Below are 15,296 nucleotides of genomic sequence, written 5' to 3' on the forward strand. Positions count from 1 at the left end.
ATTTCTTTGAAGTAAAAGTGGTGTTCCAGGAAGAAGCGGCCAGTTGGGCACATGCTTGCTTTCCCCCGAGGCCGCGGCGGGTCCCCCGAGGCCGCGGCGGGGCTCGGTGTGCGCGGGACAAGGGCCATGGGCTGCGTCCTGCCTCACGCACGGAATAGTAAAGAGAGACGTAGGCTCCAGGGTCCGGCTGCCAAGCAGCAAGTAATTCTTACCGCTTCCTCAAGGACTTTTAGGTGAAACTGGCTATTTTCTAAAGAAATGTTTAAAAAAAATTTTTTAATACTAAAAAATAAATTTAAGAAACTGGTAGCTCAGAAATGCAGTGACTCTGTACCCTGTTTGGTGCCTCCCCCTTGCTTTGTGCGAAGGTCCCAGCAGTGTGACCTGTCCTTGCTTTTACCTCATCTGCTGTGGTGGGTGGAAATGTCAACCCAGTGAAAAAGGCGAAAAAGGTCTCAGTATTGTAATGGAAATAGTTAGGGCCTCACGGACTCCTGGAAAGGCGTCTGTGGGCCCACCAGCTGGAACTCTGAACACGGCCATCCCAGAGGCTCTTGCTACTTAAAAGCTGATATAAAGCTGTAGAAACACTTAGTACACAAATAATCATCTCCTGTTTATCTAAATCCATATTTTTAAAAAAGATACTGATTATTAATACAGAGGAGACATTAAATTTTTATTTAAAAATAAGATTGGGAGTCCGTCCCAGAAATAAGGGTCTTCAGTTAGGGGGCCCGCTCTTTACAATTGAATGGATTGTGAGGCCTCAATAAATACCAACTCTGTTTCATACGACCGAGTCTCTCATTATATACTACGAAGAGCTGGTCCAGAAGCAGTTGCCGTTCTGCTCTGACTGCTTTATTTTAAAACCGTGAAAACCCAAAGCTTGGTGAGGCCAAGGTCTGGGTTATGGCGGACATGCTCAGCTTGGATGTGAAAGTGAGTCAAGGGATACATTTGCCTGGGGCAGGCTGAAAATGAACATTCTCCTGGTCCTTAAGCTTTTATTAATTGCCGCCGCATTTGCCCGTTCTGTGCTCCCAGTGTGGGTTAGCTGGCTGAGCTCCATCCGTCCTTTATGTCAGTGAAGATAAGGATGTGTCAGACTCTGGGAACAAGAACATGCTGTTTGGCCCTTGGAGGCAATTTCCTTTTGAGTCCCAGCTCTCTCCAGATGGCATCTAATTGTTTCTTGAATGACCTCAGTGTCCAGTCTGTAGGAACCTGGTCTGAGAGGCCATTTCACATATTTATTAGCCTGTGGATGAGAACTTACTACATAAAGCCCCCATTCACACTCTCAAAAGAGCTGCTTATACAGACGCAGTGATGAAGCTGATGGACTGTTTCCTGTGCCCACCAGTCTCCAATTGGATTCTCATTTTTCCCAGGCCCAGGTGGGTGTTTTGGAAGCATGTGAGCCCATCATGGCCCAGTCTCCTCCCCTCTGTCTTTGAGCCTTTGCTGGAATGAGACCAGGCAGAACAGGGCCACATCCTCTCATCTCCCGGTTTGCAGAGCATTTTAACGATTGCTCGTGCAGATGGCGGGAGAAGGAAATCCTGTGTTCTAGGAGCTTCTCTCCATTTGGGATCCCAGGTAGTTCACAGTTGAGAGTGAGGTGCTCCTGAGGGCCGAAGAAGGGACCAGTCCTAATCCAGTCATAGGGGGTGGCAAGCCTGGTTCACCCAAGAAGGGTCATAACCCTCATGTGGCAAGTCATGCCTTAGGCCTCTGTGATTCTGAACTATTAAGGAAGTGCCTTTCTTTGCAAATGGGATGAATAAGAACCATGTCTAGAAATACGCACGTGTACCTCCTGTACATCTTCCAAGGTGTTTGTGGACCCAGATCGACAATCCCTGTACCTTCTCCAAACATTCACTGGCCCCTGTCCTGTTCAGGCATTGGCCCCAGTCCTTCTGGGCATTGGAGTGTTGACAATGAGTAAGACAATGAATAAGTCGTGAAGCAAACAAAGACATAGATCACTTTAATGAGTGCTTCAACAGCCAGGTGTTAGAGCTGGAGCCCCTCACTGGGGTAAACAAAACAATAGCAGTGGGCGAAGCAAGCCCCACAGGGCCAGAGAGACTGACATCCGGGACCCAGAAACTCCTTCTGGGCCATGTCCACCTACAGGACCCAGAAGCTCCGTCTGGGCCATGTCCACCTACAGACTACGTAAAGGAGTAAATTTGGGAAGATCTGAATATATTTGGGGGATGATGCAGATTTCCCTTTCTTAGACCTACAAAGAAGATATGAGAGTTGCCCTCCTGGGTAATCAGTTGTAGCTGGTAAAGTCCACCTGGCCTTAGTAAGGGACTGTCTCAGACAGCACCTCTAAATCACAGGTCCTCTGTCCACAAAATAATAGGCTTTGGAAACACCCTTCAGGAACTGCAGATGGTGCTGTTGCCTGCATGAGCAGAATTGAATGACCCATTTGTGAGTGGTTTCCCCTACCCTGGGAGGGGCCTGCATGTGGGAGCAACACTCACACCTGCATTCAGTGGCACAGGACATTCCAACTCCATGAATCCCTCTCCCTGTTCCTGGAGGCAAATTCATGTCTGCCTCTTCCTAGAAAACTCAAAGCAAAACTCCGTTCTTTCATGGAACGTCCTTGGAGGCTATGAAGCATCATTCATTCCCACCCATCACTGAAACACGAGGGAACAACCCTATTATTAATGGATGCGTATTATACATGTTTTCATGTAGCATCAGTTTGTGTTGGCTCCCTTTGAGCATTTCTCAGATGTGAAGATTGCATCTTACACACGTGAACGCCAGTAGAGCCTAACGCAGTGTATTCTGTGTCAATCTCAAGTTTTACCTAATCTCATGATCATAAAGTAAACTCTCAAACTGATGATGTGAGCTAGGGAATTTTCCGCTGGGAAGGACAGGGGTAGAGTGGCTTGGGTTGATGACTTTGCTGGATGGAGAAGGAAGATATGTCCAGTCTCTACCTCTCAGCATGTTGGCTGCATTTGCTCAGATCAGCTTCTTTATAGAGTGGGGGCATGTGGCCTAGGCTGCACTAGTTTACAGTCTTAAAGTTTATGGCCCAAGGGGAAAAAGGAACCTCTTCCGCTGCCCTGGTTTGAAGACTCCAGGGGAAGGACTCTGATTGGTCTAACTTCGGTCATGTCCACCTGGACCATTCAATGTTTAGAATTCGGAGTGGCTCATGCATCCAAAATAAGATGAAGGCATATGCCACGGGTTAAAGCTTTTAAATGTAATAACCACTATTGGCTATTTACATCATTTTCCCCCTGAATGTTCAGGGTCACAAAAGTATATTGGGCTCTATTTCTAGATGTCTCTGTCTACTTGGGGTACATATGTAAAATATGACCTATGAACGGTAGGTTTTGCAGAGATATTTTCTTTTTGACCCTTTCAATCCCTGTACTCATCCTTCTCTAGTTTATCCCCTATGAGTTAGATACCCATTGCCTCCCAGTCTGTTGTCAGATCCACACTGTTACAGAGTCGTCGTGGGCAACGGAGTAGAGCTGTGGGTTCCCCTTGTAGTCTGGCCTCAGAAAAATTCCACATCTGCCGTGACAAGTACCCCGGCCCTGAGGCTGCTGTGCTGTTCCTCAAGATTGGTCCAGGTGATTTCTTCCCGCTCTACCTGGTAACTCTGCCTTCCTCCACCCTGCCCTCCCTCTCTTCTGAGTACACACTACCAGGCCCGGGATTGTATTGTCCTCTGAGTCACTGACAAAAAGAACCCATTGTCCCACCATGGGCACCAGGGGTGTTGACCATCTGGATGTCACTTGTGTAGGCGGCGTTATTATTGGCACCCAACTGCTCTAGGAAGTGAAGAAACTGGCTGGTAATCAATATGAATCTTCCGATGCAACACACCCTCTGAGTCGGCCTTTTCCTGTAGAGAAATCTGCCTGATGATGTTTCTATATATGACAAAGGCAGCCACCCCCTGTTCTATAGGGTTTTGCTGCCTCCTGGTTCTTCCCAGATTCTGCTTCAGCATCCGTCTGTACGTGGCCTGCCCTTTCCCATCAGTAATGAACGAGAATCTCTGATGGGATATTTCAGATGAGACCTGCTGCCTCTGTTGCTAAGAATATCTGTCCCTCGGTGGGAGGGAGGGGCTGTTGGAGCAGCCACGATTCTGTCTTTTGGATTTGCACAAGATAAGGTGCTCCAGGCAACCGGGTGGTGGCCATGCTTCCATTATCACATCTGATTGATCCAGCCATTCTGACTGAGACTTGTTTTAATTATTAACTCTAAGCATTGTTTGATCTCACATATGAAATAGAGATAATAATATGTGTCTACCAGTGTAAGTATTAAATAAGACACTGTGGTAAAAGCTCTCGGTAGAAATGCTGGCTCTTGGGGGCCTTGCACGGGGTGAGTGAGGGCTCCTTGGAGGAGCCCAGGCTGAGAGGTGGGGGATATCTGTGACTGCTGCCATCACCTGGGCACATGGCCCTGGAGTCTGTGGTCAGGGAGTGTTGCTGAGAATCCAACTTGTACTCTCCTGCATTCGGTGGTGACAGTGAGTGTGGTGTGCAAGCAAGGCCCTCCCACCAGCTGGGGAGGGGTTCCCCTCGTCTCACGGGGTTTAAAGCTGCTCCAACAGGGGCCCTGGGTGGCTCAGTTGCTTAAGCATCCAACTTTAGCTCAGGTCACAATCTTACAGTCTGTGGGTTTGAGCCCTGCGTCAGGCTCTGTGCTGACAGCCTGGAGCCTGGAGCCTGCTTCAGATTCTGTGTCTCCCTCCCTCTCTACCCCTCCCCCCCTCATTCTCTCTCTCTCTCTCTCTCTGTCTCTCTCTCTCTCTCTCTGTCTCAAAAATAAACAAACATTAAAAAATTTTAAAAAGCAGCTTCAGCAGCAGAAAGGAAAGGCACTGCGGACCTCAAGGCTTTCTGTCCCCTCCTTTTACCATCCGTAGCCCTCCAGGGCCCACTGTGTCAAGGTTGCTGCAGGCTTTATCTGTCTTCGCTCACGTCCATGATTACCCACATAGTCCCTCGCTCCTCTCTCCACTAGACAAAAGATCAAGTAAGATCCTCAGAAGCCCTCTCTTTAAGAAATACTGGAAGTCCTTCTAGAGATTTTTAGGCCAAAAACCATGTGCCCCTCGCCTCAGTGAACACATACTCACCCAGTAGTTTGTGTACAATTTCTAGTGGCTCCTGGAAGCCCACTCCACCCCCAGGCTAGGAGCCCCTCCCAGCCTAGACTGCCTCTCACAGCTCTTTGGGCAGGATGCAGAATTACCTAGCATCTCACTCACCTGACAATGTCCACCGTCAGTTTATAACCATGAAAAAAGATAGTTTCCCACCAAAATATTTCATTTAGGTGGCTGGAATTTGCTTGAAAACGGAAGAAGGGATTAACAAGATCATTTTCTGTTTTACTTAGGCCAGCTTTCAAGGCTGGAATGAGTGCCATTAGTTCTGACTCCACTTCTCACCTGGTGCCCACCCCACCGGGGCCCCCGGGGTTCCTGCCTCCTCGGGGATCCCTCGGTGCCTCTTTACCCACTCAGACATCGGGCAGCCTCTCTGGGTGGGAGAAGGGTGGGGGGTGGCTTTGGATGAATGCACTGTGACCCTGGCAGTCCCTCCCACTAGGGCTGAGAGAGGAGAAGGTACACATGGAAGGCAGAATCTGGGTGGGGGGCCACTGAAAATCTAGAGAGGGTGGTCTGGGCAGAGCAGGCACAGCCTCCAATGGTCTATACTGGGCACGGCTCTGATTCTGGAAATGGTTGGTATCAGAGTAGCCAGTCAGTAAAAGGGGCTGATGAAGAATGAAGGAGTCAGGCACATGGGAGGAGCTCCTCTGGAGACTCTAGACTCACAGGGAAGATCTAGTCCTAGGGCAAGACCCTGGAGGGCTGGGCTAGGCAAGGGGGCGAGGTTCAAGGAGCGTCTGGCAGAGCATCCAGGCAGGAGGTGTAGACGGACTCCCAGCCCTGCAGCTGACTCAGTGTTGGGGGGCAATGGGGAACTGGAGGTGTGACCCAGATCCTGTGGGTGTGGGTGGGCTACAGGATCCCCAGTCAGACTGTCTGGCATTGAGGGCTCAGTAGCTGTGGATGGACCAGGTCTCCCCCTGCCTGAGGGCCAAGCAGGCAGATGCCGCGGACACGCGTGCTGCCTGCTAAAACAGCTCTCCAGACGACAATGGCTCTGGAGTAGGAAAATCATTTGAGACATCTGAGCAAGTGTGATTAAAACCATATGTGCGATTTTAATATGTGATCTTAAAATTTGAAGGCTAAAAATATTTTAAGACAGAGAAAACTCTTAAACTCCTCCTCATTGGTCCCTGGCTTTCAAAGTTCAAGAGACACTGCGGTACCAGCCTTTCAGTCGGTGGCTCAGGGCGGAGCTGTCCATGCTCCTGTGGTCTGACATTTGTGTGGGATCAGGCATGTGCCCTGTGGGAGGAAAAGGGGAAGGGGAAGCTTCCATTTGCTGAGTACCTACTGTGTGTTGGGTGCCTGGCTCTTTGTGTTATCTCTCTTGGTCCTCAAAAACCATGGTAAGTTGGAGGACGAAATGGAGGCTCAGAGAGGTTAAGAAATTTCCCAGGGTCACCCAGCTTGCTAGCGGTGCAGTGAAGGCTTGAAGCCACCCTGGCTCTCCTTCTATCCTACCTCCCAGTGTCACTTTTGAGACATGCAAATATGTGTCTCACAGCTCAGTGTTGGAAGATGTCATTTTGCCCAAATGCTTGTGAGATGGGAGAGCTGGAGGCAGTGGAGATGGGAGACAGTGCAGCTGGTCCTGATGGGGGGGGAGTCTTCAGGTGTGCTGGCTCTGTAGACGCCCTCAAAGCATTTCTCCAGCTCTGCATGGGAGGGGGCTCTTGAGGGCATTTGTGGTCACTATTAGTTGCTTATATAGCTCACACTTACCATAGTGGAAGGAAGGAGAAAGGACAACGCACAGCACAGAAAACTTCAGAGCTACAATGCCCAGAAATGCAAATGGCTGCTCTGGGCGAGGTACGTGCATCGTGAGTGTAGAATGGAAAGAAGCATTGGGGAGGCTGGCTCATCTTGGTTGAGTGAGGCTCCCAGGGTTGTATGGATGGGCTTCAGGAGGCAAAGTATCCCCTGAAATTATACATAAAACATTACAACATGTGCTTTTTGCTCTGGGAAGAGGGTCAATGGTTTTCATGGACTCTGAGAGAAGACAGAGACTGCCAGAGTCCACGTCTGTTCTTTGAGGTTGGAGCTATGCCCCATGCTTGCACTTTTCATTTTAACTTAATGCTAAAGACAGAAAATTGGCCTTGTATAACAGGATTTCTGAAGGTGATATCAGAAAATATGTGGTGGTGATGGATAGATGGATGGATGGATGGGATGGAATTGTGTGATAGTGCAAGAAAGCAGACTCAGGGCTGGGTGCTCACCTAATTTAGCTCCATGTTGTCAGTGTTACAATTTTAATATCCAGTTAGAGAAACAGAAATTTACTTGGGGGGGTGTCATAAGACCCGGCAGGGGGGAGAGATGTGTTTGTGACTACTGTCTTTAGTTCCTTTGTTGATGTGGCAGGCAGATCAATACCGCTTCCGGACAGAGGCCATTTAGCAGCCATAGTCTTTCACCCCCATGAGGAATCTGAGGACTGGCAGACCGAGATGTGCACAGTAGACGCTCCTAAATGCACCCTCTGTATTTCCGAGCGCAAGCGAACATCTTGTCCACAGCAACACACAGTGGCCCTGAGAGTATGGCCAGCGTTTCCCACCCTCCTCCCACCGGGTCCAGTGTGCATCCCCCTTTCGAGCAAGAGAGTAACCTCATTTGCATATAGGAAAATATGTCAAATGCTCTTTGGCAGCTTGTGTAGCTGCTGAGTCTGGGCCTGAGTGGAAGGAGACTTCTTCCCGTGTGGCCTCTCCTCATCCTCAGTGGTTTCTCAGCAATGTCCCCCCAGGCCCCGAGTCCTGTCACTTACACGAGGGTTGCCACTCAGCAATGCCCCAGCTCCTCCACCACCTCCTCGCTTCCTGCTTTACTGTACCCAGAATAATGCAGACAGGCCAGGTGCCTGGGAAACTTTGGGAGACAGGGTTGCAGAGAAAAGCACCTTTGTGGGGGCACTGGGTGGTTCAGCTGGTTGAGCGTCTGACTTGGGCTCAGGCTGTGATCTCATGGTTGGTGGGTTCAGGCCCCGCACTGGGCTCTGTGCTGACAGCTCAGAGCCTGGAGCTGTTTTGGATTCTGTGTCTCCCTCTCTCTCTCTACCCCTCCCCCATTCACACTCTGTCTCCTCTCTTTCTCAAAAATAAACAAACATGAAAAAAAAAATTAAATGCACCTTTCCTGGCCCTGGGCTTTCCAGGCTGCTCCTCAAGGGGCAGAACCTGCAGAGGGTGGTCTTGGATGTTTAGGATTGGGTCCATCCAGGTTCATCTTCACTGCTTCTGAGGGCACCAGGGAAAATGGAATGGTAGCATGGCTTACCCTCTAGCTCATTAAAGCTGTTTTTGTTCACTGAGAGTCTGAACACTGGGGTTTAGTGGAGGCAAAGAGCCAGGAGAGAGAGACCTTGCTGGGGAGGTGGAGTCTCAGGAGTTGCCACGAGGGGTTGGGCTGTTTTGACTCCACAATTGGTGTTCACCCCTTGACTGATGGTCTGAGCATGTCCCTGTGGGTGGGGATGAGCCAGGCCTTGCAGCTTTGGACCAGTACCCTTCGGTGACAGCGCGCTGCCCTCCGTGGGTGGTGTCACTCTCCTCAGGGCTCCTTGACCATGACGAGCACCTCAGTGCACTTAGGCTAGATGCCCTGATTCTGGGCTGGCTTTGGGAGGGGAATGGTGAAGTACTGGCAACAGGGTCCTCCTAGTTGCCCTGAAACAGGTAAAAGCAGATACCTTGAAGGCACGCCTTTCTCCCCACAGAACTCCTCCCCACCCCCCGCCAGGCCAAAGAGACAGCCTGCCTCACTGGGAGCCTGATCTTCTAGTGAAGATGGTAGCACTCTGGGAGAGGGACTCTCGCACGCCTTCTGCCTCCCTCAGCGCAAGGGCTGCTGCTGACAAGAAGCACGTGCCTGTGGAATATGGCTGGCAGGCAGCTCCTGTTTCCATGGTTACTAAATAGGACAGGTTAGTATTAGGGCTGCCCAAGGAAAAATGGCATTGAGGCTAACACTTGAGCAGGGACCTTCCTCTGGGCTGCTTTAACCCTCCTCCCAAATTGGGCGGGCAACATTTCACCTGAAAGCATGGGGATCTCCCTGTCAAGGGTCTACCTGGCTGCCCTGGCTTTTTTCACAGGTGTGTTCCTTGGTGCAAAGGAGCAAGTCTTCCAGGAAGCCAGAGTGGGTGCTAGAAAGCCTGATTTCCCAGGAGATTTGTGAGCCACCCAGCACCAGTCCCCCTCTCCCTCTCCATTCGTCCCTGGGGTCCCACTAGAGATGCTGACCCGGGTCCTGACAAAGGCATGATGTGTAGAAAAGCCTGAATCCAAATTTGGTCCTAAATCATATGCACCAAATCATCAGAGTGACCCCCTGCCCCAGGTCACCCTTTTCATGGGGCTCTGTGAGTAACAGGTTTAATTATTAGACATTACAAGAATCTCTTATTTGTGTTTCCACGATTGCATACCAGGTTCTGCATTCGCAGGCTGGAGTCCCTGGTCCTTTGTCCATTATCTGCCGAGTGACATGCCGTCCTGGTTTTCTGTTTCTTTGTAACTAGAATAGAATAATCGCTGGGGAGAACGTGGGAGAATTGATCAGCGTGGCTGCAGATATTTAGAAGCATAACGAGTCAGTGAAGGGCACTTTGCAAATTCACGCAATTATCGTCTTTCATTGCAACAACCACACATTATTTTAGTCTCCCTCCTTGGCCATTTCGGGAGAAATTTATTAAAACCTTTGGGTACTGTTTCAGAAATTATTTTTGGTATGAAACAAAAAAATTTTAAAGGACTGAGGAGACAGTTACCTAGTAAGATTAGCCTATTCTTTAATCCTGACAGAATCAATTCTTTGGATATTTGGGAGACATTTCTTAGAGTAAATAGGGGAAGTGACCAGAGCTGTGATTCTCCAGTGACCTGAGGATCCTTTGTTCTGCTTTTACCCTGGCCCTGGAGCATCTGATGACATAATTCTTGGTAATTTACATGTCTGAATTATTTGCATATTTCTTTCAGGAATGCACTTCATTCAGACTTTCTGAGGGTCCGGTAGGAGTTCAGAGGCTTTGGCTGACTAATCTCTCTGAATTTCTGTGTGGTGTTTAAGGAGCTGCTTGCTTCCCTTCCTTTTCCCAGACTGGAGATGGTGCTTTTTTTTTTTTTTTTTTTTTTTTTTTTTNGGGAGTTTCTTAGCCTGATGGAGGTTCTTCTTTCCTACCAAAGGGGATGAGCAGGTGAAGACTAGGCCCCTTACCTGGTGGCTGTTGGCCTGATTGATGAGCCATTTCCACAGGCCGTGGACCCCGGCTGCTCATAAGGACTTGCCTTTGAACCCCATCTAATAGAAATAAGGGCAAACAGAGCCTGCTCATGGATACAGTGCAGGGATCCTGGAGGACAATACTGACCCACCAGCCTGCCCATCTCCAAGGGCCCCTCCAGCTCAGAATCCCCATGAACTCTCCCACCCTTGATGCTTGCTGCCAGGTTCTTGGGGACGCTTCCATGGATCCAGGAGCTCCCATGACTACACATCTCACCTCCAGAGTCATGGAGCAGGACTGAGGGAGCATAAAGGAAGTCAGCACCCCCCCTTCTGCATCATTCCTGTGGTGCCGACTTACTGTAGCTCCATCCCCACATCCTTTGTATGTATGAGGCTGTCCCTCTGCCCCTTTGGGACGTGTTGAAGCACAGAAGCTGCTCACCAGGCATTGAACAAACAGCTCTCTATTTTTACAGGCCGACTTGACCTAGTCCAAAGGCCGAGGCCTCCTGAGGATTTGCCACTAATCCTGTTGGATATTTCTCATACCTCCCTCATGCCTCATCTGGTGTTGTTTCTTTCTGCACTGAATAGGTTCTGTTTCTTCCCCATTACAAGTTTCTGCCTGTGTGAAGTTTCAGAAAGCTTCAGGACACATTCCAATCTTGAGTGGCCGAAGCCACAGAAAGGTAATGTTTGGAACAGTAGGAGAGGAGTCACAGGCAGAAACATGGGTTTAATTTTAAAAATCAGCCTTGTTGAGCATCCCCTCTAACTGGAATGCTAGAAGAGAGGCAATTACTTTTCCCTGAAGGTCATAGGAGGCTCTCCCTGGGGGCAAAGGCCTCTTAGCACAGGAGAATGGCTTGGCTGCATATACCGCGTGGGCCTCACGGTCCAAGTCCTGGACCTGGGTTAGGCAGAGAAGGCAATTCAAACGGAGTATTCCAAGTGAAGGAGGGAAATGGGAGACAATCGTTGTGTGGATCAGAAGGAGGTACACAGCCTGTCCCCCATCCTCTCAGCAGACCACTCGGCCAGGTGGGAGGCCATGGGGCGCTCGGGGTGTTTGCTAATAGACGTGCTAATTAAACACCAGAAGACAGTATTGCTTTGCCCACAGTAATGGCTATGCCAACGTTATCAGCTGCAAACCAACTGCCAGGAGCATTCTAATTAAAAATAAATAGTACTGCGGGTGGGCTGGCACAGTGGGGCCAGGGATCCTGCCCACATTTCTTAGGACTTCTACGATTGGTCCTAAGGGAAAGTCATACCCCAGTCACCTTTAGGTCCTTTTCTCAGAGGAGCCTCTGTCTAATCCCAAGGTGGTGTGATGCATGCTTCCTTAACCCTTAGCTGGTAGTGTGATAGGCAAACAGATAAAGCCTCTAGAAGCAGACTGCCTGCTGCCCTATAGCCCTGGGAAGGACAAGCTGCCCGAGGGGGTAATGATTTCTGCTGGGTCTCTAAACTGAGGGGACAGCTAAAGCCCAAAGCTTCTTCTAAGAGAGGTTAGAATTTCATCAGAAAGCAAGTCTGGTCACATGAGAATTTCTGGCACTGTGTGCATGGCAGGCTGGACACCAGCCTGCCAGAATTGAGCGAGTGGATCGTATTGGCTTCAGCGGAGGGGAAGAGTCCCAGCCTGGCCTGGGAGAAGGAGTGGCTCACTCCCCCGACTGGACCGGCCACCAGACTGCGGCCAGGAGCAGCCAAGCTGCTGCCGTAGGGCTGGGGCTCTGACGCCCAAGCCCAATTTCCTTTAACCCTAAAGAAAGTGTGTGGTCCAGGGGCTGGACACTGGAAGATGCCTAAGGAATGCAGTGCTTTCCACGCCCTCTCGGCAGCCCTGTGCTGCTTCTACCACCGCAAGTCTTTCCTTGGAGCCAAGGTAGGTGCGGTTTAGAGATAAGGTGCATTGGAGATTCTTTTAGGGGGCTTGAAAGCATCAGTCTTCTAAAAGGCACCAGAAAAAGTTCACAGCCTGCTGGCTGTAAACACAGAGGCACTTTCTTTGGCCGGTAGAGCTTCCTAAGCCCCCAGTGAAGTGCCTCCCCAGAAGCAGAATCCAGCTGCACAGAAGGGGGTCCAAGGCTGTGTATTTCAAGAGACTTTCAGTCTCTTTGGGCTGAAATTCTGTACCAAAGTGAGTAAAACGGAGCTATTTTTCTTCTTTCTCTCTTTGTGTCTCTCTTCCCTCATTCGCAGTGAGTGTGAGATGGCTGAGCCCCTCTCTCTCTGCTGAACCTGCTAGCCCATTATGTCAATAACGGCTATAACATACAGAAACCACCAAATACCTCCTTGCAGATCTCAGCCGGGTTCCAAGGCTGTTCAGTATTTGGAACTGTCTTTTCTTTACTGCTCCCATTTTGAACCTTGGTCATGAGATACCAGTGCCAAAGGTTTTGCGTAATATGTCAGTGCACTCTATTTTGATGAAAATATTCAAAGAACCTCACTTGACTAATTCAAGACAAGACTTGTGCTCTGCCTTGCCTGCCTGTGACAGCACACAAGAATGAAGATTAATACAGGTTCTCATTGATCCGCGGTTTTGTGCGCTGTGGAAGAAATCCTGTCGGCCCTAGCTTGACTACAGACCTCATTTATTCATGGGAAGTAGAAATCCGAAGCTTTCATGACATTCTTCCCACCCAGTTGGTGGAGCTCTGTCTCCTGAGGGACTGACTTATTTAGTGCAGGGTTAGGATGCTCCGCTTCCTTCGTCTCAATAATGCTCCAGATAGAAGAACTTTCAGGAAAATGTAACAGGAAAACATACTAAAGGGAAAAAAGAGCCCTTTGTAAAATAATATACCCTGAGGGAGAGGGGTGAGGGCGGGCTTCTGATTTTACTCCCTGTTAGGGTGTTCAGAGTAGCTTTCTAGCCATCTAGCAAAGTTTGTCTCTTTGTCAAAGAATTTGGAGGAGGGGGTGAGTAATTAATCATCAGTTAAAAGTGTTTCCTCCCTGATTTAAGAGCCCCTTTCTATCCTAGAGTCCAGTGGGGTGATATGAGGACCATGTGGTTTCTGGCCTAAATATGGATCATTCTGGCATGGGGTGGATGAAGTCATGCCATTAACAGTATTTTAAAGCTGTCAAAGATAGACCAGGAGGTCCCAAAGGGACTGTACACTTCAAGGATTGGCAGTAGGTTTTCACTCTAATAGAAGTCCTTCCAGAAGCCAACTTTTGCTATCTCAGAAAAGTGCAGCTCAGTGTTCATATGTGAGGAAACAGCCCATAATATCTGGGCCTGAGTGATGAGATTCTGTTCAGATGGCCCTCTTCCTCTGCAGTTATGTCCTCCAAGGCCTGCTCAGAAGGCCACAGGATCACATGGGGTAAGCCTGATGCAGCCCTTCTTCAGCGCTCCCTCCCCGTCCTCCCTGCGACAGCCACTCCTGGTGGTAGAAACGCCTCCCTTCCACCGAGGGCTTCCCACCTCACTCCCAGTTTGGCACCTCACTCCCAGTTAGGTTCGTCTTTGTGGAGGGTACCTGACGTGCTCGCTCACCAGAAACTGACACTTTTGGACCCAACTTCGGGTTCCCCACCAAACCTCAAACTGTGCTTCCCATCCTGTTTTGCTTAGGTAGTTACCTGGGAAAGAAAGCCTTCCTGTGCTTTCTGCCAGAGTCGCCCCAGTGATAATGCCACATCGCTTTATTGACTCCTGCTTTAATTAGGGGTTTCAGGCCTTGCCACTCATAATTAGTTTCTGTCGCAATTAGGGTTGCAAAATTAAATTGGGATTGATTGCCTGATAACAAAGCGGAAATAAAGCCTCAGTTCTTGACCATGTATGCTGCTTCCCTTGGCATGAATTTCTCATACCAAAAATAACACTCTGGTAGCCATGGTAACTTTCCATTTGGTCTAATCCATATCATCTCTGGAGAAACTAGAATGTTATTAATAGTGTTTGTTGTATGGGAAGAAAACTAAAAATATAAAAGCTCCTTCATTACATAGGAGACCAATCACACTGGCTCTTTGAGGGAATAAAATCTTACTTGCAGAGATTTAATGGAATTTAGAATGTACTTAGAGGCCTCGTGTGGACTTGCATACCAAGGCCCTGGAAAGGAGTGAGACGGAGGGAGCAAGAATGGAGAGCAGAATCAAGGATATGCAATCCTCGCTAGCCCCCGTGGAGTTGAGGCCAGAGACGAGATGTTCCAGCCACGTTGAGGGTCACAACCTTAACATCCCTGAAGGGGTTCACAGAAGGCAGCCATTTCGCAAAAGTCCACTGGGTCTTGGGTGAGAAAAGGAAAGGCTATTTTGCTTATGCCCAGTGGAAAAGAGTTTGGAGTGAAGATATTACCAACCTATAACATTACTGAGGCATGTTCAAGTCCAAAAGCCACTGAACGTTGAATGTTGTAGCCCATCCATGCATAAGCACTGTACTGGGAGGGTGGGGTGGGAAGTGACAGTTGAGGGAGGGCCCCTGCTTTGAAGGACTTACCACAGAAGCATTAGGTCCTTGTGTCATTTTGTTCCGTTTGCAAAAGCTCTTCCAGTGTCTGAGTTCTCCACAGGGAACACAAGGAAGTCATCTTACTGGAATCTCAGAATGAGCGCTTTGAGTTGGCAGGGCAATAGTTTACCCCTTCCCACAGAGGAGAAACTGAGGCTCAGAGAAACTGCCTACCCAGAATCATTCCATGGGTCACCAAGGATAGAAACCAGAGTCTCTGGCTTCTAGCCCAGTGTTACCTCTATAATAACACATTAAGACCATTGAAACCTAAAACAAGATGATATTGTGCATATTAATACTTCAGTTTACAATGCAGTTGGGGAAGAATAGTGTGAACCT

General features: G+C 49.1%; 1 protein-coding gene across 3 annotated transcripts in view; it reads left to right on the forward strand.

The window, feature by feature from the left end:
• Nucleotides 1–15,296, forward strand: part of BCAR3 (BCAR3 adaptor protein, NSP family member) — a 205,764-nt gene that overhangs the window by 137,623 nt on the left and 52,845 nt on the right. Inside the window, exon 1 of one of the 3 annotated variants that reach the window (XM_077746062.1) lies at nucleotides 11,859–12,353. The exons of the other annotated variants lie outside the window; for them this stretch is intronic. Within the exon in view, the coding sequence (XP_077602188.1) occupies nucleotides 12,270–12,353 (84 nt within the window). The 5' untranslated portion in view covers nucleotides 11,859–12,269. Of the gene's footprint in view, nucleotides 1–11,858; nucleotides 12,354–15,296 lie in introns of those variants that run through there. 3 annotated transcript variants of the gene reach the window in all.

This window comes from Crocuta crocuta, unplaced genomic scaffold (assembly GCF_008692635.1).
Source record: "Crocuta crocuta isolate KB4526 unplaced genomic scaffold, BGI_CrCroc_1.0 scaffold48, whole genome shotgun sequence".
Lineage (NCBI taxonomy): Eukaryota > Metazoa > Chordata > Mammalia > Carnivora > Hyaenidae > Crocuta > Crocuta crocuta.